Raw genomic sequence first — 23732 nt, forward strand, 5'->3', positions numbered from 1 at the left:
AGAGAAAGACTAGACAACCTTTATTATTCTATCATAAATATTGTTTAAATTTTCAGTGTCCTTTTGTAAGTTAATCGTGTTGTCAAACTTTTTTATGAAAAACATTTCGGCAATTTCTCTCTTTCTCACGTGTTTCTCATTATGTAAAATAACGGGTGACGACCAGTCGAAGTCATGATTAGATTCAACTTTATGTTTGCTAATAACAGAAAAATTACTTTCGTGCAATTTTATGTTGTTGCGATGTTCTTTTACCCGAGTGCCAACATGTCTTTTTGTTTGGCCGATATATGACATATTACAATTAAAATATAATATATTATATAAATCGCGCTTCTCTCACATTTCATGATAATATATCTTGATCTTTCGTCAAAAAAGAGATGTACTCAGACAAAGTTTGATGAAAACTTTCTCTGCTTTATTACTCACCTTAGTACTGTCATCTGGTGAATACATAGCTCATCGTCAGGTGAACCAGCCAAAGATTAAGGAATGCTCTCGAAACTCCGTTGCCGTCGTGCACGGCGGCTGGCAGTTCACCTGAAATTATATCGGGATTATTATATCTCTCAACTAAAACCTTATTGTTCAATTTATCAAAAGGAGGCTTGCTAGGCGAAACCAGGAGTAATCTGTCAATGACAGGTAGTAATTAAAGAGCAAAAAGAAAAATTAATTAAATTTAGTTTCCACATTTTTTAATTTCTATTCTACAAATTAAGCTTTATATAACATACATTTACAACACAGAAAGAAATTGATACTTTTATCATATATAAAAAATTCTTTTGAATACACATCTTTCAAATTAAATAAATATATTTATGAAAATACAATTTTAATATTTAAAAATAATGCATTTTTCATATTTGCTAAGAAGTTTGTTTTTTTTTTAATTTTATTAGTTTTTTCTTTGGCTCTTACTACGCTAACAAGAATACTTATTGTAATAAAATCGATGAAAAATCTATGTAAAAGGTAAAACGGTATTTAAATTCGCAAATCATGGTATTAAATATCCAATTTTTTCACAAAGCCAGTGCATCTCTCGTCGACAAGAATATATTTGTCATCTCATTAATAGTTGTGTTCCATCTATAGGTTTTCCGTCAGATGCAAGCCGCTGCGGGTTGACATATTTTCGTGGCGTTCATTTAATCGTTCTTCGAACAAGTTACATTTTCCAGATAATAGTTGAGGCCTGCGGGTTCTCGTGAAATTAAGCGACTCTTATTAATGGCTCTTACAAAGCTCGGCGCTTTACGTATGCGAAATCATAGATATCCGAGATCTCTGCATCAGGATGAAATTAAAATGTCTCCGAGATCAGAGAGTAAAATATTTCTAAGTAATTTTCCACCGACTGTAATTTTCACAAATTTATATTTTAATTGATAATTTAACTTTTTAAAAAAAATCAATTTCTCTAATTAAATAATTTATTTCTTAAATTAAGAACTTATATAATTTGTATATTTAATATATTTAATATATTTATATTTAATATATTTAATTTTGTGATACTTTGTCAATCTCTCATGTAATCACTTGTTAATTTTTTCTATATCTGGATAAGATGACAGATTTAGCAATATACATTGATAAAAAAATTTCATTCGGTTTAATTAAACTCAGATACTCTTGATTGAAGAGATTATATTCTTAATTATGCTCCCTCCCTATTGGACTACACATTGGTATATGATACCGTCCCGAAATTAAAAATAAATACATTGTTAAGTCTTCTATCCATTTGCTACGTTTGCTTAATGACAAAACCTAATTCAACGATTCCATCGGTAAATTGCGTCTTTGTTTTGACAGTAGCGTTTCGAGAACACAGTTTACCACTATTTTTCCAGCATGTCGGTATTATTCCGACGTCCTACTGTGCGTGCTTTATTTTCCAATTAAAAGTTTTATTTAATTGGGTAAAATATTTTTATGAACTCTCAACTCGCAAAATAAAAAAAAACTTGATTTTTTCTCAATCCCTTAATACATTAGTTTCTCATTATTCATTATGCACTAAACTACTTTCACAACAATGGAATGCAATATTATTGATTTGCATAAGAAACAAGAGCTTTAAAAATAAATTTTACCTAGACATGATTTATTTTTTTATATACAATTGCAAATTTAGTAAACAAAAATCTTGATAAAACACATTAATTCTTGACAAACTTTCCCAAAACATGTATATTGATGAATGATTTTTTTTTTTTAAATCATTTCTATTTCAAATCAAGATAATTAATTTTTAATAGTTTTTGAAATTATTTCATTGTAAATGTTACTACATTGATTAATATGCATGCTCGATTCTTTTTTCTATTTATCCACTGATCTGCGTTTCAATAAAGGTATCGGTCCAAAATCAAGTCATTTGTTGTTTCTGAGAAAATTGTTAGAAGATCATCGGGGATTGAGTTTTAATCACGAGGTTGCGTCAAAACTCCCACAGGAATAATACTAATAAATACTTTTTGCTGCCAAGTTTTCCCAAGAATTATTTGCGGTTATCGATCATTCGATCCGTTCCAAACATCGTAATATCCCTTCGGCCCGTTCTTCTTTTTCCGTTTGTTGTCGGCATACTCGCCGATAGAAATCGCAGTCTTGGCCGTGTTCCAGGATGGCCCTGGAATTTGTCAATTCGTCCCACTCGATCACCACCCCCGCCTATCGACTTACAGCTTCTTCGTTTCTCTCCGCCCTTCGTTCCCATCTCGAATACCACTGTCCCTTCGCCTAACCTACTTGCTCTCTCGATTCTTTACTGAGTCTCAAGTTTTTTAGGTTTCTCCACAACTTATCTAGCATCTATCCTATTCATTTCTTTATTTTTGTTCTCTCTTTCTTGCGTTCAGTTCCACTGCCTTTTCTGATTTTCTTCGTTACTGATCTTACTTCGCGCGCGCGCATCTTCCATAGACTATTTTTTTCCTTGCCCAACGGGCACGCCACAGATTTTTCTTCTGGTCGCCTCGCAAAAAATCACAGAGATCCTAAGATCTTCTTCACTGGTCTTAATCCAGGCATTCGTTCCATCAGTTCTTTCAAGAGAGACCCGGCATTTTTCAATAAAATACCACGGGAGCGCCACGAGTCGGCCTTGTTGGGAACGTTCTTCAACGCTTTAATGATTACCAAGGAACTTTCTTGATCACATAAGAGATCCTTTCCTTACTTCGTCGACGGATTTTTAATCTTAGCGTGGGAAAAAGGTTTTGAAGAGCTGGCTAGCTTTTAACTAGGAGCCACCATGAGTTGGTTTCATCTTTTGAACGTTATATTGAGATAACGTACTTGAAAAGGCGCCTCTTGGTCGTTCGATATTTTAGTGCTTCTATGGTTAAGCATAAAGAACTAAAAAGATATAAGTGGATTAATCACTGTTGATTACATCGTGAAAAACGTGAAATCACTTTGAATTGCTCAAAATAAAAGCGAAAAAATAATATGTAATTAATCATTAAATAAAAGAACAAGTTGCTTCTTTAGCCATAATTTGCTATTAGATAAATGATAATACTTTTCTATACTTTTTTATGTATTCTATATTATGGACATAAAAGCATGAAACAAGATAAGTTTAACAACTTTTTCATTATATACTTTTTCAAAAATTATAGATATATTATAGTAATATTTTCACTGCAAAAGCAAATAAGTCTATATGGTGATAACTCAAAATATACAGTTGTAGCAATCAAAATGCCACAATTGTCAGTCTATATACCATTGTTCGGCTCTATTCCTCATTGCTACTTCTATTCATGACCGTTGGATACATTTCCTGTATGCGGTCAGGCGTTCGTCAATCCTTCAACGCCAAAGGGGCAGAACTTCCTATTAGCCACTTCCTATCCCGCTTGTTCAGTGTTAAGAATTCCAATTCCCGATGTTTGTCCCTTGGTTGACCACAAGTCGGGGTCTTAAATTTAATCTCTTTATTTGAAATTGAAAGGATTGGATGAGAGAACTAGATATTTTTTTTCAATGTTGTAAAATAGGTAAAAAGTCTCAAATACTTTTTGACTATTTTATAACATTGAAAAAAAAATATATATATGTAATTTTAAATTTTCTGCTAATTATTTTTATTTTATATCTATATATTTTTATCTTTATATCTCAAAATATATATTAAATATTGTAACAAAAGATACCGCTGTATAACAAATAGGTTTACATAAGTTTAAATTGATATGAATCTATAACAAACTGCCAAATCTTTTATTTTTAAATGATATTTTCAATCGAGAAGATTCGACTTTCGCACTTTAAAGTATCTTGTTACGATATGCTTGCAAAATTTATTTTGATGCATAATTTACAAGGTACAGCCATCGCAATGACACATTGAGCGCTTAATGTCAAATTTTGGTCGTATATACTTGATAGAGATAACGGGAAGAAATTGATGATGAGGTCTGTGGAAAAGGTCCGAGATCAGTAGGAGACTCTATGATTTATGCTTTCCGATATATATCCTACGGCTATGTTCCTCGCAACTCGCTATTATTATAAATCTGGAAACATCCGGCTACAATTTATTGGAGTTCATTATTTATTCTCTTCTCGTTATTTAACATTGATAAATTAATTTCCGCGATCCATCTATTAATAATACAAATAATAATTATTCACATGTGCATATTGATAAAATTTCTGACAATCTTAATTACTTTCTACTTTCATTCACACATTTGTGCGAAATTGAGTTTATGTACAAGTATATGTTTATATTTTATTTATCGCATAATTAATCTCTTCAAGGATATTGATGCATATGTTTACATTAAGTTTTAATATTAAATCCTTTCATGAAGTAATTAATCTTAATGCATAATAGCTATGTATGTATATATTATTATTTTCAGAGATTTTAAGTACTCTTTAATTTTTTTTTATTTAATAATTATAAATATATTTTGGATAAAAATATAATTAAAAAATAAGATAAAATAATTTTTTCCGATCTCAATAATCCTTAAAGAGATTAAAGAGCTATTAATATTAATATTAATATTAACATTAATATGTTAGTTAAATGTGATTCCAAATTAATCAAGAAATTTCTCTAAAGAGATATAAATACGAATTTTGGAACATTTCTATAAACGCAATTATGATCATTGAGTCGAATCAGGTTGGAGTGACTTTTCGATTTGGGTTATATTTTCCATTTATATCGGATCCACCCTATATCGGCACCTCGATCACGTACTAGAATTTAGTATTGCTCGCTTCCTACCTCTACGATTCTGCGGTGGGAATCTGAAGTTGTCGACAGAAGGACTGAATTGCCACGAGAGCCACGTTCCAAAGGACCTTCGTCTCTATTACTTCACTCTACCCCGAGGTTGGGTTATTTTTAGCCTTCGGTAACTTGGGTGGTTCTCTCTTTCGATGGCAAAGAAATAGATCAATCGTTAAACCTCTTTCACGCTTGTTTGTACCAAACAAGAAAAAAAATCGGTCCTTTGAAATTTTTTATTCCTTTTATTTTTTTCAATAATATTTCAACATTATTTTATGAAATTATTTTTTTTTAATTATTTATAAATACAAGAGATAAGCAGCAATCTTTAACATGATATTTTTACATTAATCTCTTCAATTAGTGCAAATTAAATTTAGATAATATTGTGTAAGCAATTTGATTTAAATAAATACATTATATGCAATGTATATTTGAAACACATATGTATATACTACGTTAGATATATTCTTTATTAGTTACTTATATAATAAATTTAAGAAAGTACTCTCTAAAAGTGAATCAGTGTATTATCACTGTAATCAGTGCTGTACTTATAACTGCTTGTAATCAGTGAGTATTTACTGTTTTTCAGTGATAATACACTGATTCACGCTAGTGAAAGTAGTATATATACTACTTTCACTAGACTGAATCAGTGTATTATCACTGAAAAACAGTAAATACTCACTGATTACAAGCAGTTATAAGTACAGCACTGATTACAGTGATAATACACTGATTCACTTTTAGAGAGTAGCAATAAAAATTACAAAGTTAAAAAAATAATATATAATGACTAAAATATAAAAAAATCAATCAGATATACAATCTACTATATATATTTAATATTATCAATAATTGTTGAAAGTAAAAACGCTATTAATTTTCCATATCAAGTAGATTATTTCTTTACTTCTTCAAATATTAATATTATTCTGTTTGGATATACTAACTTATCAGAAATTAACAATGTATGTTTTACTTCACATTTCTAGCATTGTTTTTAATAATACGTCAACATTATATCAATCTATTACATTCATTAAATAAACATGTAACAAGACAGGACAGTACCTTCCTCGAAATTAAATCAGAATCGATTAATCAAGGTGGCGGTAGAATTAAAGTCGCGGTAGATGCTGGAATGGAATGGAGACTCCATGTAATTGGCTTAAGGACATTCGGCTTGGAAATTCAGGCCCCGAGAGCGCACCTTAATGACCCAAACATTGCGCGGTTCCAAGTTGATTAGCGGCAGAGGCATTGGGGCCCGGGTGGCATTTTAATTGGTCCCGCCTAATCTTCGCTCTCGTGCTCGTCTCGGGCTCATCGCCCAAGTTAGACTAGACAGGAAAGAGAAATTACCGGATTACGTCGCCGAGCCGCAGGGCACGACTGTATCTTACCGCGGAACGATTTCTCATGTGGAGCTACGTTGCCGGAAATGGTCGAAGGAATGTCGTATGTCTTTAGCAGCTCGTGAAATAAAATTCCATCGGTCTCAAATCTCCAATCAAGAATCCATTTAACCCGGCGCTTATTCGAACAAATCTCTCAATAATAAGTTTTTTTTTTTATTGATTAAATTATAATAAGTTTTTATTTATTATAATTATTATTATTAATATTTATTATAATTATTATAGTTATTATTATATAATAAGTTTTTTTTTTTATTGATTAAATTAAGATAGAGTAAATATCATATATGATAGAGTAAATATTTCCATTACAAGTTTATTTTAGATTAAAAAGTTAAACATCACTTTAAAAAATATTTTAATAATATTTATTGGAATTAATTGTGTGGGATATATGTATGTAGCGCTTATATCTCTTTTCTATTTTTGTATTAATTTCATTGAAAATTTATAAATTCCATAAATGCGTAGCAGCAATAATTGCATTGGTTTTATTGATGATTTTTTAAAAGAAAATGGGAAAATTTGCAGTCTATTAAGAACAATATTTTATTATAAATAAATAGCAAGTCTCAAAATTTGCAGATTAAAGATAAAAATTTTATAAACAAGTGTTTGTTATTTTTTATACATTACATATTAAATAGACGAGATCGCTGAAAACTGATCTCATTTATTTATGTGTATTAATTTTGGTTAGTAAATTATTTATACAAACATGTACACACAATTTATTTGGTTCACTATATAAATTCAGTTACGCTTTGATGATCGACCAAAATCAAAATCATTGAAACGTTGTTTAGTTAACATTAGCTTTAACTAAATAAATGAATTTTAGTTCAATGGATTTTAACATCAAAATTATTTCACAAAAACAAAATCAAATTTCCACAATATCACAACAACATTCTGATACGTTCTAATTACAATTTCAATTATATATTATATATTGCACACTTTATATTCAATTTTATTTTCTCATTATTCATATCATTTATGCATTACGAAAAGCAATTTTTCAGTAGCGAAAATGTAAAACAATTGAACGTACAATCACGATATCGTACAATATGACGAATAATTTTACGTTCAAATTTCACACAATCATTATTATTTAAAAAATGTATTTTTATTCATAAATTATTATTATTATTTGTAAATAGCATAGCAATATAAATAATAAAATTATTTTTAAAAATAATTTTATTATCCATATTTTCATGCTATTTACAAATATTAAAATTGAATTACAAACAAAAAATTAGATTCATTTTAAAGCTTAAAAATGTAACATTAGTTTGTCCAAATTATTATTATTTACATTATTTGTAGGTAGCATAGCGATATAAATAACTTTCTTAAAGAAACTTTTAAAAAACAATTTCATTGTTTATTTCTCGTATTATTTGCAAAAAATTAAAATTGGATTTTAAAAAAATTAAATTCATTTCAAAAATATAATAGGATATAAAACTTTGCATTCTGTTTAATTCACTTTAATTATTTTATTTTTTTAAACAAAATTTATCGATGTAATAGATGATTATTTTGTGCTATTAACAATGTTAATCTATTTTTGCGCGAGCATCAAATTTCTTATATATTTACATTTTTCATATACATTTCATGCAAATATATAGATTTTAATTACTACTCTAAAAAATAGCGTGATGTTATCACATCACTCATTACATTTGATATGTTTTTGTATGCTCGTTATACCGATGTATTGAAATGCACTATAAATTTCCTTGTTTTTAGATGAAGATTTATATTAGTTTGCTTTCTTTCTTTTGCTGGCCCCGTATTTAACGATGAGCCCATGTTTGCGAGAACAATGGTGTAAAACTGACCATGCCAAAGCACTTTCGCAAGTAGTTTCTTGCTTCTTCAGGCTGCACTTGTACACTTGTTTCCGAAAGTTGCTGAATGTTTTTTGTCACCGTAAGACTTTCTACGTAGACATATATATAATATGTAAAATACAATCTTGGCGAAATAATGATGAAAAAAATGTGGATGTTACGGTAGGAAAGCAAAATTTTCAATTGCATATAATTATGATCATAATTTATATATATAATTCAAGTTTTCATATATTATTACATTAAATAAATGTGAAAAATATAAAGAAATACGAGCTCGATATATCTTCAAAATTAAATATCTCCAATTACATCACAAATATATATATTCAAGGATCATCTAACTCATTAGAGGCTTATAGTAACTAATATCCGCTTACGTGGCCTCATTTTCCTGGTATGGTTGGAGTATGCTTGAAAATTACACACACTGGAGAGTATTTAACTCACTAATAATCTTAGTCACGCGCCAAATCGCTCGAATACGTTAATGACGGTCTGAATTGGCAGACTCAATTCGATCAATACCAAAGTACGGAACCTCTGTGGCTGACATTGTTCCTAATGCGTCACAATACCGTTTATCTCGTACTTCGATCAATGTGGATAATTCATGTGTATGAATGCCACCGTCTATGGAATCAAGAATTACAAAACTGTATTTTCACATAATATGTCGAGATAACTATTAGCTTATTCAGTAGTAGTAAACTATTAGTAAACTATTCCCAAAAGTTTTCTATAAATGTATCGATGCAAATCTGTTGATTATTTAAAATTTATAATTATAATTCCAGTATCAAAGAAAGGAACTTTGAAGGCTGAAAAATGATAAAAGAAATTATGCTTAATTCTCGAAATTAATAAAGAGCGTTGATCAGTAATGTATATCGAGATTTATACTACTTTATTATCCTACTGTATAATCCTTTAAGCAAAGGAGCGTAATATTAAGAAATAAAAAAATTTACACGCTGAAAAAAAATCTGGTTGCATTAATTAGAAATCTGGTAGATTCAACCTGTATGTCTGTTAAAAAATGAACGAATCAGAATCCCTTTAGGAATTATCAGATGAATATGATTAATTTCTTCCTGTTAAATTTATCAAATTTTCTTGGTAATAATACTAAATTTACAAAGAAAATGGCATCACTATGTCCATGTTTAGTTAATATAACAAGAAGTTTTATAGATCCAACTAGAAAATACTAACCAAATCCTTGTAGTAAAATCAATTAAACATTCTAGTTATAAAAAAATCGAGTCTTATCGTGATAACTAGAAATTCTGCTTGGTTTAACCAAAATGCCTTCTATCAGATACATCTTGTTGGTACAATGAAACGATTTTTCTCAGTGTAAAAATCTATTATACAGGGTGGCCCATTTTAATCCATCCAGTCGAATATCTCGAAAACCAAGCCCGGGAGAGAAAAATGTTTCAGACAAAAGTTGTTTGGTTTCGAGGGGGCCATAAGATGGTACCATTGGTTTGACCTTGAAGAGTCATTTGAAGGTCACGTGAAGGTCACTTTAATTTTTTTAAACGGAACACCCTATATATTTTTGCACATTCTTGTAGCTTATCTCGAGAGCTTTCCAAAACACTATAATTAAGTACCTTTTCGTTAAGTACTTTTTAAGTTATGAGGCTTGAAATAATTTCTTAATTTTACATAAACCGTAAAATATCTAATAAAATATTCATTTTTCGAATATCTTACCTTAATACTTTTATGTACAAAATAATGAGAGGAATCAATTGGTGTAAACAAAAAACATAGTTGTTTTTAAGAGAAAATATGGAATTGTTAATTGCAAATTACATATTTTTTCTTCAAAACAACTATGTGTTTTCTTTACACCTATTGATTCCTCTCATTATTTTGTACGTAAAAGTATTAAGGTAAGATAATCGAAAAATGAATATTTTACATGATATTTTACGGTTTATGTAAAATTAAGAAATTATTTCAAGCCTCATAACTCAAAAAATACTTAACGAAAAGGTACTTAATTATAGTGTTTTGGAAAGCTCTCGAGGTCAGCTACAAGAATATGTAATAAAAAATAGGGGGTGCCGTTTAAAAAAATTGAGGTGACCTTCACGTGACCTTCAAATGACTCTTCAAGATCAAACCAATGGTACCATCTTATGGCCCCCTTGAAACCAAACAACTTTTGTCTGAAACATTTTTCTCTCCCGGGCTTGGTTTTCGAGATATTCGACTGGATGGATTAAAATGGGCCACCCTGTATATTTCACGTAGTATAATATTTTCCTTAATAATACGAGAGCCGTAATTTCCATCATAAAATCTCGGGTTTCAAACTGTAAACTTCTTTACGGCCAAAAAACCGGTCTATTCAAGCGTTCCAAAATTCGCTTAAACCTTTATAGAGCGAGTATAGAGAGAAAAAACTCATGAAAAATTCAGATTTCTCTCTGAATACGTAAAGTCTTGGTATTGAAAGGGCTAAAATGTTGCCGCGTGAAAAGCTCACGGCGAAAAGCTCGACGTTACAGCGGCGAAATCGCGTCGCATCGCGACGCTATCGCGATCGGCCTCCGTGCCGCAAAGTCGTCTGTCTTCTGCGCGCGCGAGTGCCTTATTATGCTCGTCCGAGGTTAACGCCGCCCTTATCCGCGCACGTGAGCCTCAGGTCAGGAAGCATTAGATGCGCTTTAGCAAACGTGAGCTCGTCGCCGTCGCCACCGCTGCTCGGAATAAAGCTCGCAAATGGATGAAAAAAGTGGCCGCGCGATAACACGCTCCTTTTCCATCGAGGTGTATTCACTGCCCTCTCCGGTACGACCCATCCCCCGGTCGTCTCTTCCCGTCAACCCCTCACGACTCGTCCCATTTCCATGCCGCCGTCACATTAGGCTGCTAGCATTTCCATTTCCATGAAACGTGGTTTCACGGTCGTCTATACGAGGCTAACGGAGGACGACGACGCGACGTTGAATAAAGATCGCGCGCCTACGCGCAATCAACGACGTTGTTTGAATCTTACGCCATTGTGCTTCCTATTCTAGGCGATGATCGTTGGTGCTCGGATGAAAAAAAAATCTAGAGGTGTGACGTCCAAAAAATATATACGTTCATATCTCCCCCTAGTCGACTTGATAGTCGGTGGAAAACGAAACATAAATTCGATGTTCCATGAAATGTGAGAGTTTGCTGTTGAATTTATTGGCGATGTGAATCAAAACTAGCTGAGAGTTCCTATAAATTTTCTATACACTTTACAAAATTTCTCGAAATTATTCAAAGTTTCCATTCCATCAATTCAGTATCTTCTTTCTGGGAACTTTATTAAAGATATAAGAATTTTTGTACATCAACAGGATAATATTATAAATTAACGTAGTAGCGACAGATTTTTCTTTGAAATTTCTTTCTAAGGTATCACTGATTGAAATCATTTCGAGAGATTAATCTAAACGAAACATAATTTGTGAGATTGAAGCCGCGCTAAGCGACAGAAATGAATGCATTCGCGAAGAATGAAACAATGACAGAATGATCAAAGATGCATCTTCGAGATTATGACAGACGCACGAAAGATTAAGATTTCCTTTACTTTTGAGAAGAAGTGGGCTCGGAACGAGGAGTTGTTGAAAGCGGCGTGCATTATGTTCGCGAGAGGGAAGAGATGGACATTACTTTCGTATCTCCTCTTATTTCCCGTTCTCCTATCGACATTCTGTTCATCTCAGGAATACAGCGACCCCGACGAGAAAACTCGTCTTATCTTGCGAAACCGTCCTTTTTTCCCGCCGTCTTGGCAAACGCGCGAATTTCGCGTTTATGGACCATCAGAAAAGGGAGCACAATGCACATTGTGCATTGTCAATGTATCAAAGATTTGCACCGTCGTCAGCTACATCAAAACGAATGCTAGCCTCCCTTAAGCTAGGGACCGTCCTTGCTTAACGTTACTAAAAGTGCATTGATGTCAACTTGTCGGCCAAGACCGTTTCTCCTGTTTCCTACGATTGAGTGTAAATCCTATTCTTCGTAACAACTTTGCTCCCGTGTCAATTTTTCAACGAGTTGTAGGTCGTTTTACGCAGACAAATTGATTCTATATTCTATATTCTTGACGCAATTTTTTGGATATCTGGGTACTTTATTCACCCGTTGCATTTTCTTGTACTTAACATTAAACGTTTTTCGATTTTCTAATACAGTTTATATTAAGAGAATTGGTTCTTTTTCTTCTTAATCTTAAAGATTTTATCGTGAATGCATTTGCGCGCAATTACGAATAAAAAAATAATGATTTTTTTAAAGACACTGTTTTATCTAAACATATTTGTATGTTTACAGCTAAAAGCGTAAGATCCGTGAGTTTATTCTTCTCCAGTTTTTCTCCCAATGTTTCCATCAACGGCGTGTACTATTTTCTTACATCACAAAGACACATTTTTACAATAATGTTTCTGAGTTTTATTTCTACTAAAAGCTTTATTCTTCATCCGAAATATTATGTGAAGATTGCATTTTTTAATAAAATATTTAAGAATAACATTTCTATATTGTAAATATTATAGTATTGTAAATATTTATCGTGTATTATATTTAATCAATGTAGTAAGGTCCGCGTTGTTTGTTTCCTCTGCTTTTGTTTTTCTTAGCGATCACGGTTAAAAGCTTTAGAAGGATCAATGCTCTTCTATCCTCTCCGTAGAACAATCTATAAGAAGATACTCTTCTTTTTTTTTGTATAAGACATTTTCAAGATACTATTATTGGATTCTGTCCAAAAGCTTTATCACTCTTTTATATCGATAATAAATTTATCTATATATTTATCTCTGGTAAAATGAAACCTTTTTTTTATTATAAGCGCATTTTATTATACACAATCAAGATTCATTAACTTAACCGATTACAATTTCCTATTAAATGATGGAAATCATATCTGTTCAGAGTCATTCGAACGACAATCCGTCTTTCAGAAATTTAAATTCCACATGGTCTTTAACGTACTCAGTGAACTAAGGTTCTATCCCCTTTATTTTTTCTACACGTCACAGCACACGCATCGTTAGGTAATGAAATTGTTTCAATCGATCCGGTCGATTATGATATCGTATTTAAGCTAAGCTCAATTTATTGAATGGATAATGTTACGCGCGAAGGAGGGGAGGAAGAGAGAGAGAGAGAGAGAGAGAGAGAGAGAGAGAGAGAGAGAGAGATAGAAGGGGTAGGGAGGGTGGGAGGGAAGGGAGGGGGAGAGAGAGAGAGAATACGGCCTCTTTTCCTCCGAGTTTTCGGTACATCTGCTAAGCGCATTATAGGATAAAGGGGAGTTTCCCATCTTACCGATGCTCACCAGAAAAGGTGTCCGCTCTACGAGGGATTTCTTCGTAGAAAGCCCTTACATCTCAATCGCATTACATATCGCAGACCAGACTACGATGCTAAATTTACGATTAACAGCCTGTTTTATGACATGTCACCATAGACTCACGCGAGTGGTTTTTCTTGTTCTTCAAGATTTTCTTTGAATATCGAGAAGAATGAGATTTTTCCTTCATCGCTTTCTTTCTGTGTTGTTTTGTTATATACAGGGTGTTAGAAAAGTCTGGAAACGGTCAAATATCTCGAAAACGAAATGTTTCTGAGAAAAATGTTTCCAACTACAGTTGTAGGATTTCAAAAGATCTATTTACTGGCGCTATGAGTTTAACCTTGGGTGGCGTCGCCAAGGTCACCTAGAATTTTTTAAACGGTACCCCCTATTTTTTATTACTTATTCTTGTAGCTTATCTCGAGAGCTTTCCAAAACACTATAATAAAGTATTTCTTCATTGAGTACTTTTCGAGTTATGAGGCTTGAAATAATTTCTTAATTTTATATAAACCATCAAATATCTAGTAAAATATTCATTTTTCGATTATCTTACCTTAATACTTTTATGTACAAAATAATGAGAGTAATCAATTGGTGTAAAGAAAGAACATAGTTGTTTTTAAGAAAAAATATGTAATTTGCAATTAACAATTCCATATTTTTTCTTAAAAACAACTGTATGTTTTCTGACGCCATCCAAGGTTAAACTCATAGTGCCAGTAAATAGATCTTTTGAAATCCTACAACTTTGGTTCGAAGCATTTTTCTCAGAAACGTTTCGTTTTCGAGATATTTGACCGTTTCCAGACTTTTCTAACACCCTGTATAATATATAATATATACAGGGTGTCCCAGACCACCCGTACACCCCTTTTAAAATGAAAATGAATGGCTTTTATCAAAAATCGCGAACAATTTTTAAGTAAATCGGGTACGCTCTATCAAATGGTGATATTTTCACCTTTTGATTCCGACCGGAAATACGCCATCCGGATCGAAAGTTGAATTTTTTTAGGAGAACATGGTACTTTATGGTCAATTTTAAGATTGACAGAGGCACTTTCAGAAAAAACGTTTGATACAAAAGTTTCTTATTTTTTCACGTACAATTCGAGTCTGTAATAAAAAGTACCATGTTCCCCTAAAAAAATTCAACTTCCGATCCGGATGGCGTATTTCCGGTCGGAATCAAAAGTTGAAAATATCACCATTTGATAGAGCGTACCCGATTTACTTAAAAATTGTTCGCGATTTTTGATAAAAGCCATTTATTTTCATTTTAAAAGGAGGAGGAATGGTCTGGGACACCCTGTATAATATAATATATATATTTTCTCAAAAAAAGTTTCATTTCAAATAATTCTTGATCGAATTGATATAGATTAACAGAATGTTTATGGAAGATCGAAAATATATTGTTAGGAAAAAAATGATTTATTAAGAAATCACATTTATTTCTTGTTTGCGACATAGATTGCGAAATCTGGAAAAAAATACTCTTTAAAATATTAAGCAAGATATACATATAACGATAAATCAAGAATCCTATGCTACGTCGTTTTTCGAAACGCATGACAAAATATTCGGAATATCCATTTCGCCGAGTTCGTCGCTAGGTAGTAAAGAATTGTGGCGTTTCCTGACGGCGTTGCGCGTGATAAAACGCACAATATTTCCCTATCATACGCGAGCACGGTTGGCCAGAATAAATTAAGTGTCCTCGCAAATTTTCGGAAATGCCGGTGGAGGGTTGCACACGGCCCTCTATAATGAAGAGCTACAGCGACATTAACATTCTACATTGGAGAGAGAAAGGCGGTCGTTCTGAATGTTGCGCGCTTATGTTTCACGCGGTTAGCTGGATCCGCATGGTGGCGAGCGAAAAACGCGCAGCTCAACTGTGAATAATCACCGTGTGAATCCCCTGCGATTTATACCTCGTTTCGTATTCCCACCGACTCTTGCGACGAGCAAGTCCATTCAAGTTTGATAAGTAACTACTAGGGTCGTCCGGGGAACTTGCTCTGTCTTCGTTGTGACATCGTGAAAAGCATGAAGCAACGAGAGGATATTTGTGCAAAATGTTCGCGCTAGAAGATTGTTAGGAAACATTTGAAGAGAAAGTACTTCGTGTCATTTCTCTTATTGAAGCTTCAATTAATTGTAAGAGAAAACATGCAAATATATGAAATAGAAGAAAAATAAATGTGAAGTCATTTTTGTCTTGCAAGATAATTTAAGTTTTTAAAAATTTTAATAGCAAAATATATTCCTCTAACAAAGCTGTACATTCTACAATTTTCCATTTAAATCCTAAGCGTGATTTATACAGAGAATGTATTATGTATATTTTTCTCTCGTATAGTCAAAGTCACCCTTAAAAACTAAAGTAACTTCAATTTCCGACAAAACCTGACATATGTAGCTTCGCATAATCGCTCGTTTGAACTTGGAGATGCAGTTTTGTGCGTATAAGGTTTGCGCTAGCGATTGCGGAGCGGAAATCGCAGAAACTGGGCTCGAGATGGAAAGAGGATTGCATTCAGTTACGACGCGATTCAACTTTCAATCCAGTTAATCCATATCGCGCATAATGATTCGAAGTCTCCCGACCATGGAGAGAAACTTCGTTCAGCTTTGATAAGTAACTATCGACATGCCGGCGAGATTATCCTTCCTCTCGGGACGAGTGCGAGAGAAAAGCTGTATAACGAGATATGGTACACGTGTGCACGTAAAGGACATACTCACCGTTGAGAACGTGGACTGCGACGGTGGTCTTGGCTTTGCCAGGCACCATGCAGCTATAGTTCCCGGCGTGCCTCGGGCTGGCCCTCTCCACGATGAGAGTACTGACAATCACGAGGACCTCCTTACCCGCCGAGATTTCCATCGTTCTGTTCTCGCTGAAAACGAGACCGACCTGTGAATTTCTGTCCAGTTCACAAATTCTGCATATACAGGATGTCTTTGTATATTCTTCCTTGACCAATCTGGAGTGGAATTTGTTATCGAAAAATTCAATTCAGTTTCATCTTATTTCAAAGCTTAAATTGAAGCCGAAGTTTAAGTGTTTTTCTCATCAATCTTTGAAGTATGATCTTTTTAAACATTATTTTTTTAAATAAATCAAATTAATCATTCAATCAAATTAATGCAATCAAATTAAAATCATTTGAATGCTCTTTAATTTTAAACTTCAAGTTGATTTTAACATTTTTTTGCATTTCTATATAAGTTTGATTTCTGACAATTTCTCTAAACTTAAATTAATCGACTCCTAAAAATAAAATAAAAACTTAAGTTATTATCTTAGCATCTGTGCTAAGAAAAAGTCAATTCAATAATCGGTAAATGAGAAGAAATGCGAGAAATCTGAGACACCCTGTACATTCACGTTATCGAGTTGTTAGGAAGAAGAGAAAGGGAGGCGATTTTGTCGAGTGGACATAGAATGCTGTTGGAGAAATTCCTCTCTAGTCTCGCGTATGTCAATCTCGACCAGGCCTTGTCTGCCAATTTAATTAAGAAGCTCGTTTCGGAACTGGATGACGAATTTATCGCGAGCGAGTACATTATTTGAATTTCGTATATTTTACGAATAGATAATCAAATGAGAAACAGACTTTCTATTCGTTTTCCTTCGTGAGATCAGAATGACAATTGGTTCACTTTATCCAATCTATCTTTCATTGAAAATTCCATTTAGATAATCTGTCTAACAAAATGAACCTGTATAAAACAAAAATAAACGAAATTTCAGAATAAAAATGTGTCAAATAATATTTTAGTTTTTACATTGTCTCCGACAAATAGAAATATAAGCAAATTATTTACTTTATAATAAATATCATTTTTAATTCTGACTAATAGTTCGACTTATATTTTTCATTAAATGTTTTTTATTCGACTTAATTATTATTATCTGTTTCATAAGTCAAAATTCCTTTTTTTTTAATTTGTAATATATCTATGTATATATTTTCCTTTGACATCAAGAAGCTATCGATGTTGAATATACAAAAATGTTTATTTCTACGTATGAAAAAATTATATAATTATAAAATAAAACGTATGAAAAACTGTTATTTTCAGTATATAAATTTCAATATTTATTATTTTTTGTTTTAAATTACGTTACAAAAAAGCTTTATATTCAAGTATATATGCAGATGTAGATGCGCTAGAAAATTTCTATACATATGTATTAAAAACTATGACTAAGAATGAGCGTACGGTTCAATCTTTTATCGATTCACATGCGAAAATAATACGAGACATTTTGAGATATTCTCGGTATCATCGTCCAGAAAGGCCAGAAAGCAGAGAACGGAAAATCGAGGACATAACGGGAGAAGAAATCTTCGTTCCTTTCGGAAATGTAAATCTCAAGCAAACCTCGTGGCACTTACGTATTCCAGCTTTGTCGCAATAATTTAATTAAGAACCTGCTTCACGCTAGAACTGCCGTGGAATCGTTCGAAAAAGCTGTAGAGTATCGTTTTTTTCCCTTTCTTTTGCAGAGCTTCGTAATCCATTAAGAAATATCGCGACACGATATCGTTAATTTTTCTTTTAATAATTATTTATGTTAAATCAACCAGACATCCGGATTTAAAGTTATAAAAGATAGTGAATTTAGCCCCGAGAGACTCCTATATCTGCAGAACATTTTAGTTCTTTAAACGATTCTCAAAAAGATTTACGTCTTATTTATCATTACATCTTTACACATTTAAATATATTATACGAATACATACATTAGATTATATACAAATTGTGTGAAAAAATGATGTAAGTAATAAAGAGAAATCGAATTTGCAAATAGAGTGTCTACAGAGAGATATATTACAATAAATCCATTACCGAAATGGTTTTCGAAAAACGATTTATCAAAAGAGCTTGCAGCTATCGCGTCTGAATCATAAATAAGTGGAACTTTACAATATAAGACAAACAATAATTCTCCATTCTTACCTAATGTCCTCGCTAAGCGTTTCGTCTCCTCTGGTCCAAACGACAGATTCGTTCAACGATTCTAGCACGTCCCTCGCCTCACATCTGAGTCTGAGAACACTGCCCGCTTTCAAATGCCTCTCCTTGGAAACTATACGCCCGGAATCGTCGCTGATCGTCAGAGTCGGTGCTTTAATACAGATATAAAATGCACAATCGGTTAACTATATTCAGATTTTCTTGAAATACTTGTGTGCAAGCATTAATTAAAAAAATATATACATTTCAAATAAAAAAAAACACTTGCATAATAAAAAAATAAAATAACAGAAACATATTATTTATTAGTAAACAATAATTACTAGTAAATATATAGTATTTATAAATCAATATGTAAATATATATATTAAATATTCTGCATATAATTTGGACTCGAATATATTAAACAATAAAGTAAGCTATAAATATAGTTAAAAAAGCTTTAATATCATAAAATAAAATATTGTGTAAAGTTATATTGATATTAATCAAATTTAATAAATAACAATTTTGATTTATAGCTTACTTTATGGCATTTATATCTTAAATATATATACTGTTAGACATACATAAAATGACGTAAATAATTCTTGTCAAAAATAAAAAATAGAGGAAGAAATGTTACTAAAGATTTCAATATAAATAAAAAATATAATATTATGTCTCTTTTAGCAAAAAAATATAATTATATTTATATTCATGAAAGCTTTACACAAAAAAATAATTCATACACAAAAGTAATTTACAACAGAATAATGTAAATCTTAATTTACATAACCACTATCTGTACCTTCTTATAAAAAAAAACAGCGCATTTATTTATATTGCTATAAAGAGCCTAAAATATTTTAAAACGGAAATAGATTTTGTCGTATAATTATTTTTAAAAAGTTTTAAATAAATATCTTATTATTCATTTTTAAAATTTTCCTTTATCTGTATTTTGCTCCGTTGGATAGTCACAATATCAATATCACAATTTATAAAAAGACACAATTTATGAATCATAAAACCATAAAACTATAAAATTTGGGAGATTATCTCACTTAATCTCTTATATAACTTATTTTTAATAATTCATCACCTGTTCTAAAAAAAATTCCATTTTATCGTCACTTAATATGTCTAATTAAAATGGTGATAAATTCTACATCATCATGTCTAGGATATATCCAATATATGACTTAATGCTATAAAATATTACGAGAATGCAGAAAAGAAAATTTGCTTAGAAATACTATTTATTTTTCTTAAAAGGTTTCCTGAACTTGGTTTTGTAAATGCAAAATTTTCTATTAAACAAAAAATATAATTTTATACCGTATTATTTTTTTATACTGTATTATTCAAATTCTCAATATGTTTAATTACAAAAATATAATCTCTGTATTCTCACAAATTTTTTAATTTTAACTTTTAATAATTTAGTACTATTGTTATTTCTCTCAAAAATATTGAAAAATAATGTAAGTGCAGGATTTAATATTTTCTTGGTTCAAAAGGCAATATAAATGTAAAATACATGTCAAAAATATCGAGAAAAGATAGTTAACAGCGTAACGTGTCAATATGCTTGTTCATACAAACATAAGCAAAAAACACAAAAACAAGATTCACTGCAACTATACTTATGCATTGAATTTTTATCGAAAACGAAAAGACTACAAAAAGTCAACACCTGAAATTTTCTCTCTCTCTCTCTCTCTCTCTCTCTCTCCCCCCCCCTCCCTCTCTCTTTCTTTCTTTCTGTCTTTCTCTCTTTCTTTCTGTTGCTGCATCGGATTTTCGCTCGTGTACGCATTTTCAAGCGAGGAAATCGAAAACGGATTGTTCGTGACCAGATGCGTAAAACGCATCTCGGAAATACGTGCATCGGTCCGGCTTTCCTCTCGGCACTCACGCAAGATCTACACGTTCGCGAATATGGAGTCTCACAAACGAAAGAATAGCGAGCGAGCTCGTTGTTAAAATTCAGTACAATCGCCAACAGCAATTCTCAAGTCGGTCGGTATGCAAATTTTATGATACCACTCGCTCGATATCTCTCTCGTGTCTTCTCCGTCCGTTTTTGTCACGTCTATATATTATTTGCTCTTCTGAGTTACATGATATGAGAGTGGCTATGATGATATTATACATATGACGCTAAAATGGTAATAGCAAAATCATGACTTGTCCTAAGAATAAGAATCTTTACAATTCATATGTGTTGTGTGTATGTGTGTGTGTGTGTGAAATTTAATGATTTAAAAATTTAATACTTTTAAAGCAATAAAAGTTGAAAAAACTAGAATTTATTTAAAATTGAGAGGTTTCCGAATTTCCGAATTTCAGAAATCTCTTGGAATTTACTCAGAACATTTTTTTCTATTTTAACATCTTTTGAAGTCATTTGATATATGTGTATTGTTAGCTAATTCAATTCACTTTTTACTATATTTTAATTAAATTTATTAGTTTCTTAAATCTCATTTTGTACCAAAAAGCAAAAAATACATATCCGCATCTTAACATAGACATATTAACTCTTTTATTTTTATGTAAAACAATCCTATCTATCCCATCGTCAAATTTCATATGTGAAATCATACGTGAAATTTTTTAACATGATAAATTTTGAATTATTTTCATGTTTAAAATTATATTAAATATTAGAAAATTCAATGTGAAATAATCATTTCAAAATATAAAACTGTCCGTTAAATTTTTCTTACTACATATATAAATTCGAGAGTCTAAGATTGACTATATAATATCTGCCAGAAACAGTCAATACCCCCCAGGAATTTTAATGAATATTAAAAGAAAAGCTTCCGACAATTCTTCGTAGTTTTAATAAGTTTGCGATAAAAAAATCGCGAAAAAATTCCGTCGAGTTTTCTATTCTCCATTTGAATGGACGGAATTCTTTAAATCCGTATGTAACGCAGTTTTTCTTTTATTTGAAATGTCTAGTCTTAATTAATTCAAGAAATTTTTTATTTTACATATTTTTTCTATATTAATACGTCATATTATCGATGTGAATTATGAAGAAAGCAATGATACAAACAAATCAATGCGCCATGACTAATCTGAAATTGAAAGTTCCATATGAATGAATCATTTATCAGATGAAGATAACTTAATGCGACCGTATCTGTTACGTAAATACAAGTTACAGTAGGATGCTTTCAACATACTTGCTGAAACACTCGAGCAATCTCTTGATTAATGTCCGCAATACAGGGGATGACGACATAGTGAAACCACTTAGGATGAAATGAAGCTGTCAAGCAGGAAGCTCAGTTCAATATAGGAGTGCTTTTGTGTCGGTAAAAGCGAGAATTTGAAAGTTAAAGGGACTCAGGAATGTGCTTTAATCGTCTGATGCATTCTCTCTTTAAAGATCAGTTGAACCTTACAATAATGAGCACGATTTCCGCTTATAAGTTTGAAAGTATTTATTTACTGAGAGGTTTATTGAATCGGTTATTTAATAAATAATACGCAAGCAATTATTTTTTAGACAACTCTTTTTTCCGTAAAAATCTATAAAAATTTAGTATACTTTATACTTCAAGAATTTCAGAAGATAAAAATTTAAGCATTTATGTATGTATATTTTTAAATTTGAAAGTAAATAAATGTATAAATATCAGTCTAAAATTTTCATAATTTTATTACATTCGAGGAAATTTTGATTTCAGCGATCAAATTGCATTATTTTAATCAAATGCATTTTTCCAAACACACACATACACATAAAATTATATATACATATGATTTATGAATTTAATAACATTAAAAATGCTTTTTAATCAAAGAGTGTTATCGGAAGATTCTCATGAAGTGATAATGATAAATTATTATCTTGGGAAAACACGTTATATTGTAAAATACGTTTGATAAACAATGGCACACTCGGTGCGAATATTACTGAGACACGGTAGGTGTTCTCGCTTAATAAGGTACATGGATAGATCACTTAAATGGGCCGGACAGACAATGCATCATACCATGCGCACTTATCAAAATTTCACGCCTGATTGATCACGACGTATTGCGGATAAATAATTATTATAGACGCTGTCATCGAGGACTTGTACCAATGCCTTAATTACATTTCTTCTCTCGTAGTGAGTATAAAACATTTATTAACAATTTTAAATAATATTTCATCATTATAATATCAGTATCCTCTTCTCCCCCTCCTCTCCCTCTCTCTCGTATACAGTAATGATTTTTAATTAACATAAAAAATAGTTCATTAAATGTACGAATATTTCATGTCTCGTATCTAATCATTTAGAATTTGATTACTTCTTAAGAAATATTAAGAAGAGAAATTTTAGTCAAAGAAGAAATATTAATCATATTAATAGATTTCTCAATCTTTCGGCGTTTCATGAAAATGATTGCTTTAAATTAAGAACAAGCTATCGCAATAAAATCGTACCTACTCTGACAATCACACAATATGATTACGTATACTACATTAAATATTTTTTCCAAGCACAACAGTAATGAGCAAGTAATCACGTTTTCAATTTGTATATTAAATGCAAAATCCAATTTTCGAGTTGTTGATTAATTCCCGCATACCGCGCACAACTTCGGTTCGGTAAATAGTCTCCGTGCAAGTGACGGCTGTCATTTTCACTCGCCGATGTTTGCGGTCAATCGTGACACCTTTTTTGAGTTTAAGAAATTACATAACATCTGGCTGAGGCCACTGGCGTTTTCTAATTTGTTCGACGTTAGAAGCTTCGCGAAATATCGACAGCTCGGCCCGCACATCGTGAGCGTTTTCGGGCATATCTTCT

General features: G+C 31.7%; 1 protein-coding gene across 3 annotated transcripts in view; it reads right to left on the reverse strand.

The window, feature by feature from the left end:
• LOC145971602 (uncharacterized) overlaps positions 1-23732 on the reverse strand; it is a 278198-nt gene that overhangs the window by 20838 nt on the left and 233628 nt on the right. For all 3 annotated transcript variants that reach the window (XM_083099472.1, XM_083099471.1, XM_083099470.1), the window contains 3 exons: positions 18910-19078; positions 16684-16838; positions 433-543 (listed from right to left, as the gene is read on the reverse strand). In XM_083099472.1, the coding sequence (XP_082955598.1) occupies positions 443-543; positions 16684-16838; positions 18910-19078 (425 nt within the window). In that variant the 3' untranslated portion in view covers positions 433-442. The remainder of the gene's footprint in view (positions 1-432; positions 544-16683; positions 16839-18909; positions 19079-23732) is intronic.

Source organism: Camponotus vicinus, unplaced genomic scaffold, assembly GCF_025532165.1.
Source record: "Camponotus vicinus isolate PSW18456_S1 unplaced genomic scaffold, iyCamVici1.0 SCAF_5, whole genome shotgun sequence".
In the NCBI taxonomy this organism is placed as follows: domain Eukaryota; kingdom Metazoa; phylum Arthropoda; class Insecta; order Hymenoptera; family Formicidae; genus Camponotus; species Camponotus vicinus.